Source organism: Macaca thibetana, chromosome 2, assembly GCF_024542745.1.
Source record: "Macaca thibetana thibetana isolate TM-01 chromosome 2, ASM2454274v1, whole genome shotgun sequence".
Lineage (NCBI taxonomy): Eukaryota > Metazoa > Chordata > Mammalia > Primates > Cercopithecidae > Macaca > Macaca thibetana.
This window is the reverse complement of record NC_065579.1, coordinates 33,748,587-33,772,800: the sequence shown is the minus strand read 5'-3', so window position 1 is coordinate 33,772,800 and position 24,214 is coordinate 33,748,587. Positions and strand designations below refer to the sequence as shown.

Here is a 24,214-nt window from a genome sequence, read left to right as displayed (position 1 = left end):
GGAGAAATAAAAAGTGTTCTCGTTAAACTATGGAATGGAAATTCAATTTCACAGCATTTTAAAGCAATAAAGGTCACACAATATTAACTGCTTATTTTTGATACTACATAACGTTATTTATACAATGCACAATTAGTGGAGTAAACTAACTACTTTTAGAACTCTGGTGCCAACAACGTTTATTTCCCACATAGATATACAAATCACTCTTAATTAAATTTACAAATTACTCTTTCCAAAAACCAAGCTTAGGAATAACTGACCAAGAACTATGAGTAACATGAGGGTTGTTTTTCTCTCAGGTTGACTTGTGAGTCATGCACATCACTCAAAGTGCACTATTTAAACATGGATGTCATGGCAACTAAACTTTTTTCCCCAGGAAAATCAGTTGAAGAGTAATAAATTGATCCAGAAACTAATTTAAACTTGAGGAATTTCCCCCTTCTCATTTCTTTTAAATTTAAGTCATGTAAGTATCTCATTTCAAGTTACTTAAAGGTAGATGATACCACAACTAAAATTTTCAGTTCAAAATAGGTATAAAGTTGGGTGCTGGCCAAAATTGCCCATATTACTCTTAAGAGATATTCATGCATCAAAAAGGAACCAGATCAGTTTAGAAGGAAAGGACTGAGCAAAACAGATGCCTCCCTCAACTGATCCAGTTAAAGTAAGCAGTGGTAAAAGGGAACTGCCTGCTGCCTGCCAGGAAGAGAGCAGGGCTACTGGATGCACCAAAAGTTGTTGGGGGAAAAATTCTCCCAAAAAGGCTGCTTGTGTAGAAACAACAGCAAGAAGGGCTAGTTACAGATTATACTTGAGGGTGTCGTGCTTGTTTTGGGGTCAGGAAATTAGTTGACTGAATATTCTAATATTCACCAATCATTAAAAACTCTGGATTTGGTTATTGAGGTTCCTCTGGACTGTATTAAAAATCAGCTCACTTTTTATTATAATACATCTCAATGAAAAAAGCCCTTTTAGGTGAAGGAAAAAAACCCCAAGGTAGGCTACAGCCATCAAATTTTGCTATTGCATTTTTTACACTCATTCTAAAATACTTTATTTATTGAATAATGAGATACAATAACTTAATAGGCTTAACACACAAATCTTGCACTTTAAAAATTTTAGGAAGTCAACAATGACTATGTAAAGGGATCAGCATATCCAATTACATTTATTATTATTATTATTTACTAGAATAGCTTAGATATTCCCCCGTTTCATACATTTAAATGAAGAATGCTATTCCATATTTCATGGGATATCATTCAGTGTTAGCCAAACCGTCAGCTTCCCTACACTCATAGCCACCAGAACAACATATGGGAAGAACAGAGTGGAATGATAAATTTAAATAAGTCTGAAAATCTAACAAGTATACTATTGTAATTTGAATATACTTTTACTGCTGACACTAATACAGCTGTAATATTTTAAATCACTTTTGTTTTCTTTCAAACAACAGTAATGTAAGAAAAAAGAATTCTTTTTAAGAAGAAATTTTGAGTATTGTTGCCTTCTTCCTAATTGTTGTCTTCTTCCTAAATGTTTCTTTGCAATTCAGTCTTAAAAGGAGGCTTTTTTGGTCCCTGCCCAAGCCAAAAAGAAACTGAGGGTTTCCCTGAAGCCTACTCGTCCTAAAATATTTTATTAGTCATCTTTGATCTGTAAATATTAAAAACCAGATATAAAGAACATGGTTTCTTTTATGCTAACACATGCAGCAAAGCAGCCTCAGGAAAGTCATTTGCCTCAGAATACTGACTTCATTACCATGATTGAAACGAATCAAAGTAACTATGTGCCCTTGCATTTTCTTCTCCCCGTATCCATTCCATCTCCCAAACTCTAAATGTAACGCAGCCAGAAGCTCAGAGGCTTGACCTTATTGTGTGCAGAGAACTGGCAAAGCACAAAGTGAAGTTCAAATGTACTCTTTCTATATTTACTTAGAGGAACCTAAGCACAAGATTCTAAGAATCTGAACTGTTTTAAAAGAGATTTTAATATGCTTTCATGTTATACTTTCTCTTAAAAGATAAGCAGGAAGATATTTTTTAAACTGTGAGAAACTGAAAGAAACTGTGTTTTGAAGTCTGGCAGGGCAAAATAGAAAGAAATCATTAGTTTCCTCCAAATTGTTTTCATAACTCTCCACTGCGTAAACCACTGAATCCTATTAAATTAACTCAGCCCACTCAATAAACCCACTCTCCCTTCACAGACAGCCACTAGAGAGAACCCCTACACATAATATAGAAATAGTAGCTTTAATAAGAATACATAGATTGAGCTCAAAGTTGAACTCATTAAATCTATTGATGTTTTGCTTAAAATGACTCAAAACTGAAAGTAAAGATATGTTAAAATGATTAAATAAATCAGACAGAAATATCCACAAGTAGGTATTAGTAGGTGCAATGTATAAACATTAGCTTTGCTAAAGGCTATCAGCTATTAAATGGCAGAAATTACAGTCACAATCTGAATAACTGAAAGCGTATTTTTAATATTACAAAAACCCACACATTTTAGTAGGAATTATTATTCATGCTGGGCACGGTGGCTCACGCCTGTAATCCCAGCACTTTGGGAGGTCGAGGCAGGTAGATCATGAGGTTGGGATCACAAGACCAGCCTGGCCAAGATGGTGAAACCTCATCTCTACTAAAAATACAAAAATTAGCTGGATGTGGTGGTGCGTGCCTGTAATCCCAGCTATGTGGGAGGCTGAGGCAGGAGAATTGCTTGGACCCGGGAGGTGGAGGTTGCAGTGAGCTGAGATCACGCCACTGCACTCCAGTCTGGCAACACAGCAAGACTCTGTCTCAAAAAAAAAAAAAAAAAAAAAAAAAAAAAAAAAAAAAAAAAAAGAAGTTATTTTACTCTAATTACTACCAAGAAAGTGTAGCTATAACTCACAACTGACCCAAAAAGTGATTCCATTGAACGACACAGAATGCCTGTCACTTCTCAGTGACCGAAGCTTGGTTCCTTAGTTTTTCAGTTATGCTACTGACAGGAAGAAAATGCTGAAACAGTTGTCACATCAAATTGCTGAGGACGCTAAAAGGCACAATAGTCTTCTACTTTAAAGAAGGTACCAGAATCTAGATATCCAACAAGAGGCAGTTAAATGACATGAAAGCCATAGACTACTATGCAGGCATTAAAAATGATGCTTTTAAAGAGTATTTACTAACATGGGAAAATGCTTACATTTTCGTGCTTTAAAAAAGCATGAGATCGTATAAACACGGAACCCTATTCCATTTTAGTGCCTTTCACACTGAACACAACTGTGCTCCCATCCCTTTGCCTAGTACAAGGATCCTCAAAACACAGTCCTCTGAGAAGTAGTAACAACTGTTAGAAATGCAAATTGTCAGGCCCCGCCCACCAGATCTGCTGAATCAGAAACCTCTGGTGTAGAGGGAGCCCAGCAATCTGTTTTAATAAGCTCTCCAGACAATTCTGATGCCAATAAATTGTGAAAAACACTGGCTACTTCTTAGTAATTCTTCGGATTTCAGCTGACAGTTCTCAGGGAAGTCTTGCCTCACCAAACCTCCCATCCTGCAAGCATAGATGAGTTTATCGTACCTCACAAGAACCAAGATTTTTCTTTCACAAGCTATTGCAGCTATAATCATTTACGATTATGGAAGCAGAGTTTTTACCTCCAGACCAGATATTTCAAGTCTAGTGACACATATGAATCACCTGGAAGTTCTCAAAAATCCTTGGCCATACCCCAGGCCAAACAGAATTCACTGGAGTATGACTCAAGCATCTGTACTTTTTAAATACTGTGATTCCACCGTTTGGTCAAGGTTAAGAACCACGGTACCAGACTCAAGCTCCAGATGACCAGTAAACGGTGACCAGTATTTGTTGAATGAATATGTGGGGTTTGTTTTGTTTCAGTCTTACCTATGATACAAAATTCCAAATGCACAGAAAGGGTTCAGTAAAAAGTGAAGTCTCCTTCTCTTCCTGTCTCCCAACTCTGAGGCAATGACTGGGACCAATGTCATGTTTCCTTAAAAGACTGAATATTTGTCAATGCATACAGAAAAGACCACAAGTTGGAGGCAGGATTATAGATTATTTTACTGCTTCTTTATGCACACCTGAACTTTTTGTAAAACGTATACACATTCCTTTCAATATTGGGAAAGGAGGTACCCTAAGAATAATTGTATGGGTATGCATCCAGAGCTATTTAGTAGATAAACACTGGGTCTCAGGGCTCCCACAGCAACAGCCACTTAGAATGTACATACAGCTGCTGTTCCATTTTGTCAAGTTCAAAGAAGAGACCCTTTACCTGGTTTAAGCGAGTAATTGCCCAATTATTCTGCCTGCTTATTTTGGTTATATTTTCACTTCTGATTAGATATACAGCTTCTCCAGAACATCTACCAGAAAATGGTGGGAGGGCGCACAAAAGGAGGAGGTACTGTTCATCCCAGGAACCAGATTAATAAGTGGCATCATGGTTTATAGACCTACCTTGTCTTGATTTAGTTAGTATAAGCTCCTCTCCAAGACTGACCATCTCTGGGTATATGAATATGAAAAGCTGAGGCCTGGACCCCAGGGTGGTGACTCAACTATGGTTCAGTCCTTTAAAGACCCTGGGCCCTTTTGACTCCATGCCAGTTGGTGATTCTATCTCAATACAGTAATTTGGAATAGGGCTGCAGGTCTGAGATTTCTGTAAGTAGAAACTGGAGTAGGGAGAGCTTTACAACAATGGACCCAGACTGTTTTGGCTTTGGGGATTTTTTTCAATTATCTTTTTCTTACTTTCTACCTCCCTTACTCTTATGGTCTAAGACCACTCCCCTCTGTTAGTATGACTCATTCTAGCATCAACTCTTGGCCCCCTCTCCTTCATTTTGTTTCCATAGCTGGGTGGAAAATCAGCTTGCTAGGACTTCTAAAAATCTGCTTTAATATGAACCCAAGAGCTCTCTGAGGAGGCAAGAGCTTGGACTTGAGGGACATTTTTTTAAGGACTTGTAGGCCTTTTCCTATTTAATTCCTGATCATCATCTTAGGCAGACATATGAGATAGAGGGGGGAAAAATGCCTTCTGTAGAGATAGAACATTTCCATGTTTACCATTTTTCCCATATTTAGGCAAAGACCAAGGTGTAGGATCACAGTTAAGGGGAAAAATGTTTGGATATGTACATGGATAGGACCAAGGGGGAAAATACTCATAAATTAGATAGTACATAGAAACAAGTAAGATAATTACCATATTCAGCTAGGAAGGGAGTTAGGCAGTGGCCACTCCAACATCTCCAAGTGCAACCTGCCACACAGATATTTAAGCATTGTCTTGTGCTGTATACTAGTTGTTTTGTGTGTACTGATTTAGTCTTCCAGACTGGAAGCACCTGAGGGCCAGGCCTTATCGCCTACTGCCTCAGTTTCCTCTCTCGTGCTGAGTCCAAAGCAAAGGTTTAATATTTAAATTGTATTAAATACTTAATAGTTGACAGATTAAAACAGACTATAGCAGAAAACCAGCTCTGCATAGTAAGATCACTGTATCTTAAATGCGATAAATTTTTAAAAAATCATTATCACAAACATTCTATGCCAATAAGATGAATGCTGAAATTCATTGCAGCTGTGGCCATGATTAATTACAAGTTTAATCACGTATTTTAGGGTAAACCTATTTCCTTAACATCTCTTTTCTATTAAATTACATGCACTATGCTAATGTTAAGGGCCAAAATAGTTTCTTGGCTGATCAAATCTTTTGGGTTTGATTTTTTGAAAAGATACTTTGACAACTTAACAAAACTACAAAATAAAATGAATAAGAACTAGCACAATCTTTTTAGGACTATGACAACATAATTAGACCAGAGTGTCTATAATTATGAAAGAAAATATTCTCAAATATTGTTTTATGACTTTCACGATGCATAATAAAGGAAAAACCTCTATCCCATTCACTACGCATTTTAACAGTTTAATTTCATTCTACTGTTATAATGAAAAAAGGGATGCCCGACATTTATGCAAGAAAGAAAACTCTACAAACATGCATCAAGCAAGTGAAATGTCTGTAGCTTTTATTTTAATCTCACAGCTAATTCAGAAAGTCAATAAAAATGTAAAGGAATATGGTATTTACATTGTAATTACAGGTCATCCCATATGCAAAATGTCAATGGTGGAGTGATGCCCCCAGGTGGCAAAATGATAAATTGCAATACTTTGATTGAAAAGTACTATGTACATATAGCTCTTCCATTTTGTCAAGTTCTGATTAAATCTAGAAACATATATAAGGAATCTGTACTTCATAGGAACTAGTCATAAGTCCTACAAACTTATGGTCTACCCAAGTCACTCCTTTAACACTGATACCAAGGGAGAGTCTGATACCTTCCTCATGAGCTCAAAAAGTTAAGGGTGTATCTGCAAAACAAAAAGGGAAGTCATACCTATTCTGATGTGTTGAAGGAATAGCATTCATACCATTATAAAAATCTCTAAAAAGTATTCACCTTCTAGCCACCTCTCACATTAACCAATTCCCTATGTCTAGCATGTAAACCATAATTTAAAACCATATCTAGGCCGGGCGCGGTGGCTCACGCCTGTAATCCCAGCACTTTGGGAGGCCGAGGCGGGCGGATCACAAGGTCAGGAGATGGAGACCACGGTGAAACCCCGTCTCTACTGAAAATACAAAAAATTAGCCGGGCGCGGTTGTGGGCGCCTGTAGTCCCAGCTACTCGGGAGGCTGAGGCAGGAGAATGGCGTGAACCCGGGAGGCGGAGCTTGCGGTGAGCCGAGATCGCGCCACTGCACTCCAGCCTGGGCGACAGAGCGAGACTCCGTCTCAAAAACAAAAAACAAACAAACAAACAAAAAAACCATATCTAGTCAAATTGCTTGGACAATGAGTAGTGCTATAATGTGCTTTGCTCACAAATGATTCAGTATCAACACTAAAAAAAAAAAAAAAAAAAAAAAAAAAAACAAAAAAACAAAAACGAGTTTAGTTTCCTGCCTCCATACATGCATTAAACATAACAATCACTGATGAGTTGATATCTTAGCTAAAAGGTTCACATTTTGAGAACAAATTTATTTTGGACAGCCACAGAGATATAAAAGACGACAACAGAATTGTTACAATCTCAAGAAAAATCATTGAATAAGTTTTTTAAATTACATTCCTGGTTTCAGATTGGTTTATTTGGGAAATTTTTCTCATTTAAAAGTAATCCAAAAAAACCTTCCATTTATTAGAAGTTTCCAATTGCAGTCATTGGGTGGTAATTAGCTAAAGTTTTGTTAGGCTTCCTTTAATCATTCCTTTAACATGGATTGTTTATAATTAAGGTGAATCTGTGCTGCTTTTGAGGGATAACTATGAGCGACGCAATGTGATATCTAAATCTTACCTAAATAGGCAGATATCGTATTATTATTACAGTCCTATGAGGTATTATACCCATTTTAAAGATTAGAAAACCAAAGCTCAGATTAGGAATGTGCAGAATCTAGACTTCACATTAAGAACAGGCCTGGCTTTACTCCTTCTTTACATCCAAAGCTGGTATTTCAACAATGACACCACACTGCTCTGTTTCTATTATAGCATTCTAGAACTTTGTGAGTAGTCACATTCACACTTTTTTCTGATTTTAGCAAATAATTCTAAAAGCAATTGTCTACAAAGGTTGGCAGGTAGTGGAGAGGTGTGATGCAGCTGTATGCAAGAGACAGTGCGGAGAGGCAGGAATGTGGCTAACTGGAGAATACAGAATTTGTCTAAAGGAGTAGCTGCTACCTAGCCTCAGCAGCCCATTGTGGCTACACACGAACTGATGTTAGCAAGCGTTACCAAATCTTTTTTTTTTTTTTTTTTCTAGAGAAGACAAAATGCTCAATTTATATGAGCTGCTCATTTAAAAATACTAACTACTGGCCAGGCACGGTGGCTCATGCCTGTAATCTCAGCACTTTGGGAGGCCAAGGTGAGAGGATCACCTGAGGTCAATAGTTCAAGACCAGCCTGGCCAACATGGTGAAACCCTGTCTCTACTAAAAATACAAAAATTAGCCGAGTGTGGTGGTGCACTCCTGTAATCCCAGCTACTTGGATGGTTGAGGTGGGAGAATCACTTGAACCTGGGAGGTGGAGGTTGCAGTGAACCAAGATCATGCCACTGCACTCCAGCCTGGGCGACAGAGTGAGGCTCTGTCTCAAAAAACAAAACAAAACAAAACAAAAAAACTGACTAATTTACTAAAAAGAAACACTACCCAGACCAAATAAAAGACATCTGAAAGCCACATGTGGCCAGTATGCAATATGTTTTAGATTCTGATGATGAAAGATTCCTTTCCCAGAGATTCTGGACGAGACCTTCTGGTGCCAAATGATTTTTGTCCGTTATCCGCACTATTGGATTCATTCCACAAACACAGACTCTGTCTGCCATCTTCAGCTCTGGTCATACTTTTTAAAGACTGGTTCAGGTACAAGAAAAATCACTAACAAATCACTTACCAACCAACCAGCCCCAGCCCCCTTTCTTCTCTCTCGTTCTCTTTCTCTCTCTCTTCCCCCAACTACAAATACACTCTCTCCACTCACTCATTATCTCAAGTCTAAAGGTTTCAAGTTTGATCTTCATACATCTTATTTTACATCCTTTTAATCAACTTTTTAGTCCTCCTGTGAATTATCTTAAAATTTTTCATATTCCTCATTAGTTGAAGAAATTAAAATTGGATATGATCCTATAGTGTAGTTTTTAGAAGTATTGGGTCTGGTTTAGGTCTTACTCTCAATGTTTCCATAAAGGTTCTCTAATAATTGTCAGAAATTTATCATTCTATTCTAAATGGCTAGAAGAGCACCTCTAGGATTAAAGGAAAAAAATCCTTTTCAGTAGGAATCATAATGCATGTTCTAAGGACATCAGAAAAATGCCAGCTCTTTTATCATCCCTCATGTAGAAATTAACTAAAAACTATAAATTCTAGATAATTACAGCTTTTAAAAATTCTGGACAGAGACCATTTAAAAGGCTGAGTTTCAAAACAAAGTAGTAACATCACTAACATTTACCTTTACAATTCCTATAACCTATGAGGATGTAGAAAAGTGTTTATTTTAAATCCACTCTGAAATATCCAATAGGCAAAAGCTGGAAGAACTTAGAGTAGCCTTAAAACCTCAGAAGAAAACAATAAACTATGGGATGAAAATGTGGTCTTCTGGGGTTAAGGGCTGATATCTTGGATCATTCTCCCTTCTGCTTTCTGTTCCTCCTGCGTTTCTGATAGGCAAGTTTCTTACCCTAACTTCAGTTCCAACTTACTTTCCACTGCAGGAAATTAAAAAAACTTTACACCAAAAATGGAGGTTTATCTGCAAGGGAGGTACTATCTAAAGTTTTTAAGAGTTTTTCTCTATTATCAAAGTGTATAGGGTCCGATTATAATCAACAGAGACGAGGTGAGAAGGCGGTCATCAACATAAGCTAATTTTAAATGGGAGTGTCCATTTGGTTTAAGTATTTAATCTGACAGCTTTCTGATTACGGAATTTGAAAATCTCCGCCATAGAAAGCCCAAAGAAAATTAATACTGTACTTTCTTCGGTATACCCTATTCATCTCAAATGTTAATAACTGTTCATTTGTATTTTGTAATATTTCTAAAAATAGTCATGATGAACAATTCTTATTTTCTCATTCAAGAAGTTCCAATCAAGTTAAGTGGAAGCAATATTGTCACTGAGACTGTGGCATGCCCAAACATCTTATTTTCACATAATCTTTCCCATTTCTAGCTCCCTTCTTGAGGTCATTTGGATATTATATTCACCTGCTGAAATGTCTTTAAACCTAATATGAAAGACTAATTAGGGAGCTTACCTATATTCATGAAATACTTGGTTTGGTATAAAGAGCAAAGTGGACATTGCTCCATGTTTTTTTTTTTTTTTTTTTTTTTTTTCTACAGTCTTGCTCTGTTGCCCAGGCTGGAGTGCAGTGGCATGATCTCGGCTCACTGCAACCTCTGCCTTCTGAGTTTAAGCAATTCTTGTGCCTCAGCCTCCCGAGTAGCTGAGATTACAGGCATGTACCACCCTGCCTGGCTAATTTTTGTATTTTTAGTAGAGACAGGGTTTTGCCATATTGGCCAGGTTGATCTTGAACTCCTGGCCTCAAGTGATTCGCCCGCCTTGGCCTCCCAAAGTGCTGGGATTACAGGCATGAGCCACCATACCTGGCCTCCTTCATGTTCTTAATCAGCTAAGACCTGCAAACAAAAAGCAGCCTACTCAAGATTCATACAAAGTATTTTTACTTACAATTCCTCTCCTCGTTTGGCTTTCTTGTCTGAAACCAGATAGACAGTTCCAAAACTTCCACTGCCAAGTTTCTGTTGAAGCACATATCTTCTTGCAATCAAGGTCTTTGGATAAGTGGAAATGGCTGTTGATCCACTCACACACTTAGCTGCCTCTTGGAATTTCAGCATTGCTCCAAACAACAGAGAACTGGTTCATTCATTTATAGAAACTTAACATTCGAGTCTCCTAAGAAATGGTCAAATTCATCCAAACAGTGTTGGTCAATTCCTTAAAGATGAAAAATTCAAAGATCAGGTCTAAAGGATGCTAAACGATCTCTAACAAAAAGTATAAGTGCAGTGATTATCTGCACCTTGATCAGCAGACTGAATGACACCATATTGGTTAACGACTTGAAAGAAAAATGTTAAAAGGTACAAATACCACAAATTCCAGTAGAAGGCAATCCTTCACAGGAAGAGCCTCCCTTTGTACATTGAAATTTGGCAGAACTGAATTGGAGCCAACTTTCCACAAATATCTGGGATGGACATCTGTTTTACAATCAACAATCTCTTCATTTAAGATTTATACTCCCCACCTACTTATAAAAGACTCCAAATACAAGAACATTATCACTTCCTTAAATCTATATATCTGCATCAACCTTTTTGTAATGCCCTCTTCCCACCTTATGTTTACTTTGGTTTACAAAGAGAGAGTTAGGATTAAACAAGGAATTAGCAGGTGCTGTTTTCTTTAGATTTTTTTTTTCTGTAGATGTTAAACCACAGTTTTTGCATTTATTAGAACAGATGCAAAGAGAGATAAGGATTCAGAGAGAATTTTTTCCCATGCTCAGCAAATTCTAGTTTCTAAAGTTCCTATTGTACACATTGTGTATAATCTCTCTGGATTAAAAACAGGAAGAGTTAACAAATTCAATTCAAACCTAAAATTGCATTTAATGTCAGTGGAATATAAATGTTACACATGTATCTGTAATTCTTCAGGGAGCTATGAGATGTGACAGTTATGAAAGGCAAGACTGTTTAGGCTGGGCGCGGTGGCTCACGCCTGTAATCCCAGCATTTTGGGAGGCTGAGGCGGGCAGATCACGAGGTCAGGAGATCGAGACCATCCTGGCTAACACAGTGAAAGCCATCTCTACTAAAACTACAAAAAAATTAGCCGGGCGTGGTGGCAGGTCTATAGACCCAGCTACTCGGGAAGCTGAGGCAGGAGAATGGCGTAAACCCAGGAGGCAGAGCTTGCAGCGAGCCCAGATCTCTCCACTGCACTGCAACCTGGGCAACCGAGCGAGATTCCATCTCAACAAAAGGAAGGAAGGAAGGAAGGAAGGAAGGAAGGAAGGAAGGAAGGAAGGAAGGAAGGAAGGAAGGAAGGAAGGAAGGAAGGAAGGAAGGAAGGAAGGAAGGAAGGAAGGAAAGAAAGGCAGGACTGTTTCATATGAGTAGGTACAAAGTAAAATCATTTTTATTCCATCAGAATGTTAAATGTTTTGTTAGTTATCAAGAAAAGTGTGCTTTTGTTTTAAATCTATATAGAAATAACCTTTTAAATTGAAAACTGCTTATACCTTGAAGCTAGGTTTTCATATTCAACAATTCCAAAGCTATGAGACAAAAACGTAGTTTTTAAGGATGGTCAATGGGCCTTACGTGATGGTGTCCGTCAACCACAAAAACTACCAGGGCAATTAACCACAAAAATCTCAAAACAGAACGTAAGTAAATGCCCATTTACAACATTTTCCTTCTTAAAATGTATTAACCAGTTAAGTTGTACCTGATACCAATGAGATTAGTTGCCAGCTTTTTTTTCCCTTCCAAAGACAAGTTAGTAAAATCTGCTGAAAAAAAACAACTAGAGAGCAGGCCTCTAAATGCACCTTTCGTTTTTACTTCCCCTTCACTGTCATAAAAGTGATGCCGTTTGGCCATACTAAGTTGTTCAAATAAATATATGGACTTACAGCCTTTCCAACCGAAAAGGGTCCTTCAGGTCACTCAGTAATTCTCCTTAAAGATGAGATTAAGGTTCCCTTTAGGGAAGGACAGAATTACGGACGGACAGAATAGTTATGAGAAGTTCACTTCTAGCGGCTCCTATTTCTAAAGGACAGTCTAAACCCAGCAGTGCTTAAGCAGTCTGGTCCAGGCTGCAGAAGACTCTGGGACTAGGGTTCCCTCCCGCCCAACCTCACAGACTCAGCCCTGCCACCCCCATTCCAGTCCACTTTTAGGTCATCCATTCCATCAATCTCCTCTGTGCAACCATAAACCTACCCAAGAATGTTTCGCATTGTCTAGATTCTAGAACTATCTGTTCACTTGACAACACCCTCCCCCTCGAGGTTTGTGCGTGAACTTGGGCACTGCGAACACGTCTTCGTTATTTCTGCATCTCCAATCCCTGGCATAACCCCTGGCATATATTAGGTGTTTAATAAATCTTGTTAGGGCAAATAAGTGTCCAGCAGATCAACTCCCGCCCAAAGGAGGGAAAAAAAGTTGGTTAAGAAAGCTAGATGGGAACTTGGAGAAAGTTACCACTTGTGCAAACTACCCCTTCTCGGTGAAACAGATTTGACTGGGGGCAAAGGACAACGGAAGGAGGAGTATTTATCACAAGTCAAAAATCAGTAGTTACCTTCCCAGGTAATAAGAGGAAGCCAATTTGTCACCAGGTTCTGCTATAGTAGAAATCTACCTTTAAAGTAAACCTTAACCTTAAGGTAAAACGAACAATTCCGTGCTTCTTCACTTTTTTAAACATTTACATTTTGGCAAAGCAGGTTAACGTTTATTGAGGGGCACTGAGAATGGAGTAAATCCGGAGATAAGACGTCCAGGAAAGCTAGGAGACCGCAGCCATGGAGTCCTAGAGATTCGGAACCCAGCCTGGACAGCTTGAAACCATTACCTTCCCCCTTGCAGGGCAGCCTGGCGAGCCCCGAGGAACACAGTTCGCTTTACCTTTCCCTGTTGTGGTCGGAGCGGCCCCCGGGGCTTGCCCAAGTCTTGCCAGTAATCGAGCAGGCCTCAAACTAGGGGCAACCGCACCCACCGACCTCCAGAGACGGCGGGCCACGGGTGTTTGGAACCGTCGCCAGGGAGACGGCGCGGGGCATACTGGGAAGTCGGGATGAGGGTGCAGCAAGGGGGAAGTGTCCGCCGACCCAAGTAGGCGGAGAAAGGCGAGCAGGACCGGCGGGCCAAGCTTTCCTAGCCTGACGGTAGTCACTTCGGAACGTACGTCCCAGCCCTCTTTAGCTACTTAGCGCCTCCGGGCCCGGGAGCACCTGCGCCTTGGCGCAGTCTGGCGCCACCGGCATCCCGGAAGTGTACTTCCCAGAGACGTCACACGGGATACTTCCGGTTCCCGCTCTTGGGGTTGAACTCTCACGTGCAGGAGCCAGTCCTCGCTGGGCTCTAGCAGGCTTCTGAAGGAGGAGCTACTCCTTTGGGAGGAAAGAGCAGGTGGGCTCTGCTGCAGGTCTGGGCGGCGGGTTGTGAGGGCCGAGGTGGCACGGTGTGTGAAGGCCTGTGTTTGAAGACTTAGGTCAAACCTTTTGCCCGCCTTTTCCCTGTGCAGCTATGTGCAACTGTCTATGCAAGGCCCTGTAATTTGCATAGGACGAGTTGACAGGGTCTCTGCTTGTCGACGCTTTACAAGACTGCCTTGCAAAGAAATAAGTACTATACAGGATAGGGTTCTGAGATACTGACAGGGCTGGAACTAGCGTGAGGTAAGTGTAAAATGTAAATGGATCTCAATAAAATTCAGTAATCAAGATAAGTTTTAATGCAATATCTCTAAAAATCGAAATTATTGCAAAAAAAAATCCATGAGTGACAAAATGTCACGATTTTAATGTAACAGTACCGTGCTGCACCATATTGAAGCCTGAGGCGCCAAAAGAAAAACCATCAATTCTGATCCTGCGAGTTAAGTTAGCCAGATGAGGAAGAGTAACTGGGCCAGATACGCAAAATAAGATGATGAAGGCCTGGCGCGGTGGCTCACGCCTGTAATCCCAGCACTTTGGGAGGCCGAGGCAGGCGGATCACCAGGTCAGGAGCTCGAGACCATCCTGGCTAACACGGTGAAACCCCGTCTCTACTAAAAACACACACACAAAAATTAGCCGGGCGAGGTGGCGGGCGCCTGTAGTCCCAGCTACTCGGGAGGCTGAGGCAGGAGAATGGCGTGAACCCAGGAGGCGGAGCTTGCGGTGAGCCGAGATCGTGCCACTGCACTCCAGCCTGGGCGACAGAGCGAGACTCCATCTCAAAAACAAAACAAAAAAAGACGATGAAAAGAGCTCGTGGTTAGGGGTGTAACTGGATAGAGGGGTTCCTAGAGGCATGAAGCAGTTTTCCTTATACCAAAAACTATGCCAATTAAGAAGGGCCCGCAAGCCTAAAGTCTGAAAGTTGTTCCGTGACTATCAATACAAAAGAAAAACTTGATCACTATCATAGGTCCTACACAACTCACTTTACTGAAGCCCAAATGCTTTGTGATTATGAGATGAATAATGATACCATTTTTTAAGCTTAGGACTTTTTACTTTGACCCCACAAAACAAATACTGTGTGCTGTAAGATGTTGACTATTACCACTTCAGAATCAAAGTTCAGAGAACTTCTATACTTGTGTGTCAGTAATGGACTTTAATGGTTTTTCTTTAGAATTAGCAGCAGCCTCTGTCACCATCCAAAGATCACAACCCATGAAACCATTGAGTTTGTGCTTTGTATCAGAAAGCAGAGGAGAATGAAAAAGCAAACCGCTAACATTGCTTGAGGATCTAGGTAAGAATTTATGGATGTTGATATCTATGTTCTATGTAAACAACACTTCATAACATTTGCTGTTGATTTAGTGGTGCTGGAAGCAATGACTTGGTGCCCTACAACCAGCATCAATTGAAAATGCTTTCTGTTGTTTTAAACAGGCGATTAATTCTTTAGACTGTCGTCATGGGTATCCGAGGACTAATGAGTTTTGTGGAAGATCACAGTAATGAGTTCTTCACTGATTTGAAGTTGCGGGACACAAAAATTGTCATTGATGGCTATGCTCTTTTCCACCGTCTTTCCTTCAATTCAAACTTGGAGCTCCGGTATGGTGGGGACTATGATTCTTTTGCAGATATTGTACAAAACTTCTTTGAATCACTGTTTGCTTGTAATATATGCCCATATGTTGTATTAGATGGAGGATGTGACATTTCGGATAAAAAGCTTACAACTTTAAAGGACAGAGCTAGAGAGAAGATCCAGATGGCCCATTCCCTTTCTGTTGGTGGGAGTGGGTATGTATGTCCCTTACTCATCCGGGAAGTATTCATACAAGTTTTGATCAAGCTGCAGGTATGTTTTGTCCAGTGCTTTTCAGAAGCAGATCGGGACATTATGACACTTGCTAATCATTGGAATTGCCCTGTGTTATCGTCAGATAGTGACTTTTGCATTTTTGACCTGAAAACTGGGTTTTGCCCATTGAATAGCTTTCAGTGGAGAAATATTAACACTATTAAGGGCACACAAAACTATATCCCTGCCAAATGCTTTTCCCTTGATGCATTCTGCCATCACTTTAGCAATATGAATAAAGCTCTACTACCTCTCTTTGCGGTGCTATGTGGAAATGACCATATTAATCTACCTATCATGGAGACATTCTTAAGTAAAGCACGTCTTCCTCTTGGAGCTACCAGTTCTAAAGGGAGGAGACACCACCGAATCCTGGGACTTCTGAATTGGTTGTCTCATTTTGCCAACCCTACTGAAGCACTAGATAATGTTCTGAAATACCTCCCAAAAAAGGATCGAGAAAATGTTAAGGAACTTCTGTGCGGTTCCATGGAAGAATACCAACAGTCCCGGGTGAAGCTGCAGGACTTCTTCCAGTGTGGTACTTATGCCTGTCCAGATGCCTTGAATCTTGGTTTACCAGAATGGGTATTAGTGGCTTTAGCTAAAGGCCAGCTATCACCTTTCATCAGTGATGCTTTGGTCCTAAGACGGACCATTCTTCACACACAGGTGGAGAACATGCAGCAACCAAATGCCCACAGAATATCTCAGCCCATCAGGCAAATCATCTATGGGCTTCTTTTAAATGCCTCACCACATCTGGACAAGACATCCAGGAATGCATTGCCTCCTCAGCCTCTAGCTTTCAGTGAAATGGAAAGGATTAATAAGAATATCAAAACCTCAATCATTGATGCAGTAGAACTGGCCAAGGATCATTCTGACTTAAGCAAATTGACTGAGGTAAGTATTTGTAATACTAATGAAATTTTTGTAAAGTACTTTACAGGTTACAAAGTGCTGTCTTGTATATTAGCTCGCTTACTATAACAAACTGATGAGGTTGAGTGCTATCTTGCCCTCATTTCATAGCTAAGAAATCTAGAAATTGAGTGAACTAGGTAATGTCTTAGCCAGAGAGTGACAGTGCTAGGACTCAAACCCAGCTCTTTTAGCTCTAAATCTACCATTTCCACTGTACTTCAGTAGTCTGTGCTATCTTCACAGTTATTACTACTATATTGTTATTACTACTAGGTTAATACTAGCTATCAATAGAATGGGATTATGTGGCTAAAAAGGAAAAAAATTCACAACTGAAAGAAAAAGTATAGACAGTAATGATAGGCATAATATCTCAGACTACATCAGATTTCAAATAAGGTTAGTGCTGATACTAAGGTCTAATTTTTTAACTTTTATTAATGAAGACCTTTTTTAAAATAGGTTTTTGTGGCCGGGCGTGATGGCTCACGCCTGTAATCCCAGTACTTTGGGAGGCCGAGGCAGACGGATCACGAGGTCAGGAGATCGAGACCATCCTGGCTAACAAGGTGAAACCCCGTCTCTACTAAAAGTACAAAAATTAGCCAGGCATGGTGGCAGGCGCCTGTAGTCCCAGCTGCTCGGGAGGCTGAGGCAGGAAAGTGGTGTGAACCTGGGAGGCAGAGCTTGCAGTGACCACAGATTGCGCCACTGCACTCGACTCTGTCTTAAAACAAAACAAAAAAAATAGGTTTTTGTGTCATTATGGTTATTTGCCTAGTTTGATACAGAAAACATGACTCAGCCTAACTCAGTGTTGCTTAAACCTGAGTAACAGACCACCTTTTCAAGGAGAAAAAAATTCTCATGGATTGCGGTGTTGTCTTTTTATATTACATATTTAAAATTACAAATAGATATGAAACGATGCTCATAAAAGAACTAGATTCAGAAATTAAATACAGATAACTTAAAACAAAAAAAAATTGCAATGCCCATTAGGGGATTTTCTTAGATCCAATGAAATATTCAGTCTCATAAGACTCATAGACCACACACATGGCACCAGTCTACTCAAGGATGTAGGACAGCAACCACAGCTTCCCAGTGGGTTTGAGTCACGTTTTCCTTTTCTGTCAGAGTTCTCCCAGCACTGTTATCGGTCTACATCAAAGGTTTACCAACATTGGTGATTTTGTCCCCCAGAGGACATTTGGCAATGCCTGGAGACGTTTTTGTTGTCCCTACCTAGGGAGTAGAAGGGGTAGTGGTTGCTACTGCTATCTAGTGGGGAGAGGCCAAAGATGCTGCTAAGTTATACAATCTGTACTTACAGTGCACAGGAAAGTGCCCCATAACAAAGAATCTCTAGCCCAAAACACCAGTAGTGCCATTCCCTGGGCTACACAGCTGACCAGGAACTAGCCTCTTAGCCTCCTCATCAGTTACATCTCAGACAGGAGGAGATGAATGTCATAGTGTATGAGTGCAAGAGCCTTCTTGGCATGGGGCAGTGAGTCTAAGAGCCTTCTTGGCATTGGCGAGTGACTGTTAAACCCCCAGGGTTTCTTTGGTGGCGGAGTGAAGAAAATGTTTTGGAATTAGTGATGGCTGTACAAGTTTATAAATATACTAAACCAAGGCAAGGTGGCTCATATCTGTAAGCCCAGCACTTTGGGAGGCCAAAGTGGGAGGATCACTTGAGGCCAGTAGTTCAAGACCAGCGCCTGGGCAACACAAGAAGACTCTGTCTCTACAAAAAAAAAAAAAAACTAAAAATTAGCCAGGCATGGTGGTACAGCTACTCAAGAAGCTGAGGTTGGAGGATTGTTGAGCCCAGGAGGTCAAGCCTGCAGTGAGCTGTGATTGTGCTCCCTGTTGAGCAAAACCCTGTCTCTAAAAATATATATACACTAAACCCACTGAATTGTATACTTTAAAAGGATGATTTTTATTACATATGAATTATATCTCAGTTAAATAAAGGAGAAAAAAAAGGTTTCACTGGCTTAAAAGCCCCGTTCCCTATAGGATCCAGTCTTTCTTATAATTCATGCCATAAACATAGCTAGCTAGGTCCCTGAGAGGGATATCCTACTTAAGACACTGCACTCAGGGAAACCCCAAGATATGGTGTCCCCACTAGGTATTTATAGTTCATTTATATATAGTTTAAGCTTAGATGCAATTTTATAAGTCATCTTTATAATGCTTGGTAACACAACTGACAACCTACCTTTAGCACATTTCCAGGGGTACAAAACTAGAAAGTGGAGCATTAAGTCAAATTCTCAAGCAAGGGATTTATTAACACTTTACCCACACCAATAAAATTCAAACTGTAGCTACATTCTTAATGTTTTGCTAAAATTACATTTCTGCTCAAACATAAATGGTGCTGTTGAAGGAGAGTTTTTAAAAAAAAAATTTAATGGCTTTACTGAGAAGTAATGTACAGTGAAGTACACATATTTAAAGTGTGTACTTTAATGAGTTTTGACATGTCTACATCTGTGAAGTCATCCTGCAATTAAAATAATGAAGGTATCCATAACCCCTAAAGTTTCATCTTGTTCCTTTGCAATTCATGCTTCCTTGAGTATAAACATAGTAAAGTGCACAAATAATTTGTACAGCATGATAAATTTTTGCAAGGTCTATACATCCATGGAAAGAATCATTATCGCCACCCTAGAAGCTTCTCCTAGTTTCTGGTTCCAGTTACTCGCTCTGCAACTCCCTATAATCACTCTCCTGACTGTTTAACACCACAGAATAGTTTTAACTGAATTTTTACTTTAGAAATGAACTCTTTCATCTGGATTTTATTCCACATGAGATTCATTTGCATTGCTGTGAGTAGGTGATCATTCATTTCTCGTTGCTGTAACATTATTCTATTTTGGTATATTACTATTATACACTTATGAGCATTTTTTTTCATTATACAGCTTATGAGCATTCGGGTTCTTTCCAATTTTCCATTTCCATGTGTTCATCAACCATTTGATATTCTGTTATATGAAGTTTCTGTACAGTTTTTTGCTCATTTTTGTTACCATATACGGTACCTTTGTCAAATAACATATTGTGAATAGTCTCTCCCATTGTTTACTCACTCTTTAGTATGTTTTGATGAACAGAAGTTCTTAATATACTCTAATTTAAATTTTTATTATTTGTGGTTACCACTTTTGTGAACTGCTTAAGAAATTGCCTACTCCAGGGTCATGAAAATTTTTTGCTGTTCACGTTTAGCATTTAGATCTATAACTTAGCTAGAATTGGTTTTTTGTGGGTGCGTATGGTGTGAAATAGGGATCAGGACACCTTTTTCCCCCACATGGAAATCCAACTGAATCCATGAGTATAGCAGGCTGCTTATATTCCTTGCTAAGTAGAGATGACTTAGTGTTCTCATCATTTACCTGGATTCAAAATAGAGTGAAATTTTAGTTCACTCTCTGTGCTGTGCTATCACCCAGCTTTCTCTTGGCATAAATTAATCAATTCTGAATTTAGCTCAATGCTTAATTGTTCTAATTAGCCCATGAAAATTATAAATGTACCAGGTGCTAATGTGATTCCAAACACAAATGCAGGAACAAGTATAGAAACCTTGTGATAGTACCTATTCATTTTGTTTTTTACATCTTGTTGTAATACATTATCTGCTTTGACCAGCTGTTGTTAATAGAAACTGTACAGTCTCTCATTTAATTCCCACAATAACCACATGGGATAGGTTTTCATTTTGGTTATGTTAGTTGCAATGGACAGAGCACCATTCAAGTTAACCAATGGGAGGTTAATCATAAGGAGACACAGAAGTGGATCATTCTTAAGGAGCAAGGCAGCCAAGACCAGTAGACCAGTCTCTCCGGGCCTCTCTGCCTCTCGGGACAGCTGCTTCTGCAGGCTTCTACTTTCGCTCCCCCTGGGGAAGAGGGAAAGTAGTGGTCACATGGGATAGAACCTAACTTTAAGGGCTGTGAGTTGAGTACTTCCCCTTTTGGAAGGGACTGAGGACTGGTGAGTTTGATGAAACATCTTATATAAGTCATTATAATGACCATTTTACAGATAAGTCAGACAGACTGGAGAAAAGGTCTGAAACCTTTCGAACAAGGCCATAGGGTTAGTGCAGGGCACATCTCTGAAGTCACAGCCAGACTGCTTTGTTTATGAAAAGTTGTAACTTGGCTCTATAATTCAGTAATTTAAATATTATATATCAGAAAAGAATTGGTGTATTTTCTCAGCTCTACTTAGTGCATTTTAAAAACCAGTTTAAGAGTTTAGTTTCCACTTTACTTTAAATTTAAGTAGTTAAAACTACTTCCAGTAGGGGTGACTGGTTATACTATAAAGCTCTTTGCATATTTCTCATTTTAAAATTTTTATCACAATATTATTAAAAGCAATATTTAGAAATAATCGTACTAAAGTTTTCATGCATTAATGACAAAACTATTTTGTCATTTATGATGTGTTTTGTTTCAGGTGAACATCTCTAGTCTCAGCTGTCAACCACTCTTTCTACTAACTAGATGTTACGTGCTAAGAAATCTATCACCATCTCGACTTTCCAGAAAGCAGAAAATCTTTTTCTGGCTGTGTGCAGACACTAGGGATACAACTTTTTTTTCTTAAAGTTTGATTTTAAAGTCCCCCAGAAGATGCCCTTTTAATATTCCTATGAGTGCATGACCTGTAAGGTCCTTTCTGGTTCTTACAAGTCTTGGTAATTCATTGAGGTAAAATTATTTCAACAAGAACCTCAGTGCTCTTACAGCTGTTTACTTCTGAGCTTTTACTTGAAGTACATTTTAAACCATGAAGTAAAAGTAAGTGTGGTGTGTTACTGCAAGCACAATGCAAGTAGTCCTTAAAATATTCCTGTCTCCCTTGAATATACCTCTAATCTACAAGCAGCCCCCTGGGACAATCCCTGTGTGTCTTTTATGCAAAGACAATAAAGCATTCAACAGGGAAGGGACATGAGACAGGACCCAAACAAATAGAAAGAGTATATGCCACAAAGGGTTCCTATAAGCAACGTTTGTCTTCTGGAGGCAATTAGTAATGGCATCATGTTGAAGGCAAATGCCTGTTGCACAGGCAACAGGTGGGGTTGAGTATAGAGCTTTGTTTCTCAAAGTAGAGTAGTTGGGCTGCTAGTTAAAATGTATATTCCTGGGCTCTCTCTCATGTTAGTCAATCAAAATTTATGGAGTAGGGCCTGAGGATTGAATTTTTAACAAGCTTCCCATGTGACATGTGCACTGAAGATGCTCACCAGCGTATACAAAGAGGATGGAATGACATAAGTAAAGGTTGTGTAGGAGTATGCAGTACACCCATTCAACCAACCATATTTATAAAGCATCTCATTCATGTTCTAAATGCTGTGAGTGTGGCTGATTTTTTTTCCCCACAAGAAGTTTAACAGCTGACAGAAGTTTCATTAGCATTAAATCTCTTCATGCTATGGTGGAAAAAAAAATAACAGACATTTCCCAAAGTAACTTGCAGGATGCTTGGTGTGTATTTTCAGCTCTCCTTGAGGCGGCGGCAGATGCTTCTGTTAGAAACCCTGAAGGTGAAACAGACCATCCTGGAGCCAATCCCTGCTTCACTGAAGTTGCCCGTTGCTGTCAGTTGCTACTGGTTGCAGCACACTGAGACCAAAACAAAGCTACATCATCTACAATCCTTACTGCTCGCAATGCTAGTGGGACCCTTGACTGCCATAATCAACAGCCCTGGTAGGTAACTGGAAATTACAGGAGTATATTGTTGCATGTTGCTTGCAAACTGTTTGCTCAAGAGTTTACACAAACAAAAAAGTATTCTTGGATTATTTACTCCCATTAATTATATCAGAACTTAGATGTGGAGTCACCAAAATATCATTCATTCATTGGTAAATATTTTTTAACACTTCATGTGCTAGGTTCAGTGCTGGAGGGCTTGAATCTTAAGTATACAGCAGTGAGATGTGTTGGGATACTGCCAACTCCCATCTCTGGTGGCACCTACTGCTTTAACTTGTGAAGTATGACAGTGTATTTTGCCAGCTGCATTTGTATTCCATGTTCCCTATCCAATTATTCGCACAGCAGCAATGTCATCACAAGAAACTTGCCCAGAAGTGAAACTTCTAAATACCTACAGCCACTGCATTCTTGCTTATACGTCTTTTTATTCCTTTTTCTCTGCTGTCAGTTTCAATTAGTATGTAAGTAGTGATGACAGTAATTTGTCTTTTTTTTTTTTTTTTGAGATGGAGTCTCACTCTGTTGCCTAGGCTGGAGTGCAGTGGCACAATCCTGGCTCACTGCAACCTCTGCCGCCTGGGTTCAAGTGATTCTCCTACCTCAGCCTCCCGAGTAGCTGGGATTACAGGAGCCTGCCACCACACCCAGCTAATTTTTGTATTTTTAGTAGTGACAGGGTTTCACCATCTTGGTCAGGCTGGTCTTGAACTCCTGATCTTGTGATACACCTGCCTGAGCCTCCCAAAGTGCTGGGATTACAGGCATGAGCCACCGCGCCCAGCCAGTAGTATCTCTTAAATACACCGAAGCAAGTTTATCTGCGTATAATACAAAGTGAAGTAAATGCTGAAACATTGGGACACTTTAATACTCTAGTGGAATATCCTCTTTAAAGATTATGAATGCTCTACCACTGTATAAATATGTATAATAATTATACTCTAGAATAGTACTATCTAATATGGTGGCTACTAGCCAGACGTGGCCAAAGTTAAACTCCATTTAAATTAAAAATTGAGGTTTTCAGTCACACTAGCCACACTTCAAGTGTCAGGTAGTCACATATGGCCATAGACTAGCTTCCTGTATTGGACAGCACTGCAGAAAGTTCTATTAGATAGTGCTACTCCAGTTTACTATTTTATAAGTTAGATAAAAGAATGGAACAGCATGGACTCCTGTTTCCCAAGTATTAAGGCTCAAGCTTGCCAGCTGTCAGAGGGACTATTGTTATACGACAGCCAACTTAAAACAAATCAGTGAAGACCCACTGCTGCTTTATGAACACAGATTTAGGGTATTTCCTCTGACTGAATAATAAATACACTGTAAGAAAGCTCTCAGAGCACAAGCCTATTAAGTTTTTACCTGAGTCCAACAGAAGGGGCATGTCAAGGGTCTGTTTCTTTTCTTTTAGGAAACGTGGACCCTTTCCCCAGGCAGGCTCAGTGCCTTGCTGCTCGCTAGTTGGTAAAAGGTGGGCCTCCTTTTTATTATTTTCAAATTGGTCCAGATGTTAATTTTGTGTACCCCTGCCCAAACAAATCTGTAGAAACTTACAGCTAAACACATGCAACATTATTTCCTAGGATTGTTGCTTCTTGCCCCTTATCCTACTATGAAAAGAAGCTGATTATTTGCCAAATTATCCAAGTCATACTTTAGCTTCCTCCCATAAAACACAGAGGTCAAAATGTGTTTTGAACACACGGGTTGTTTCTTTAACACAAATGTACCAC

The 24,214-nt window shown here is 39.6% G+C and overlaps 2 protein-coding genes across 16 annotated transcripts in view; one reads left to right on the top strand and one right to left on the bottom strand.

Annotated features, from left to right (window-relative positions):
• NEK11 (NIMA related kinase 11) overlaps positions 1 to 13,548 on the bottom strand; it is a 310,384-nt gene extending 296,836 nt beyond the window's left edge. For 11 of the 14 annotated variants that reach the window (XR_007722953.1, XM_050777796.1, XM_050777800.1 and 8 more), the window contains exons 1-2: positions 13,310 to 13,548; positions 10,382 to 10,651 (exon numbers count right to left, since the gene is read on the bottom strand). Coding sequence is in view for 12 of the 14 variants with exons in the window: in XM_050777796.1 (XP_050633753.1) it covers positions 10,382 to 10,551 (170 nt within the window). In the remaining 2 variants the exon portion in view is untranslated. Of the gene's footprint in view, positions 1 to 10,381; positions 10,652 to 13,309 lie in introns of those variants that run through there. The other 3 variants (XM_050777810.1, XM_050777858.1, XM_050777897.1) reach the window with 2 other exon arrangements.
• An 82-nt stretch (positions 13,549 to 13,630) lies between these two features.
• Positions 13,631 to 24,133, top strand: ASTE1 (asteroid homolog 1). Of its 2 annotated transcripts, XM_050777915.1 has the most exons (5): positions 13,631 to 13,866; positions 15,082 to 15,204; positions 15,348 to 16,674; positions 22,253 to 22,463; positions 23,893 to 24,133. In XM_050777915.1, the coding sequence occupies exons 3-5, from the start codon at positions 15,373 to 15,375 to the stop codon at positions 23,940 to 23,942; spliced, it is 1,563 nt and encodes a 520-aa protein (XP_050633872.1). In that variant the 5' UTR covers positions 13,631 to 13,866; positions 15,082 to 15,204; positions 15,348 to 15,372; the 3' UTR covers positions 23,943 to 24,133. The 2 variants fall into 2 exon arrangements, with proteins under 2 accessions (XP_050633872.1, XP_050633876.1); XM_050777919.1 differs by lacking the exon at positions 23,893 to 24,133 and having other exon boundaries at positions 21,199 to 22,343.
• The last annotated feature ends 81 nt before the right edge of the window (positions 24,134 to 24,214 follow it).

Bases quoted from the DNA above. Each gene is read 5' to 3' on its own strand.
- ASTE1 (XM_050777915.1), top strand. From the start codon at position 15,373: ATGGGTATCCGAGGACTAATGAGTTTTGTGGAAGATCACAGTAATGAG. The intron at 16,675-22,252 runs GTAAGTATTTGT...GTGTATTTTCAG, and splicing joins ACTTAAGCAAATTGACTGAG to CTCTCCTTGAGGCGGCGGCA. The intron at 22,464-23,892 runs GTAGGTAACTGG...CTTTTCTTTTAG, and splicing joins TGCCATAATCAACAGCCCTG to GAAACGTGGACCCTTTCCCC.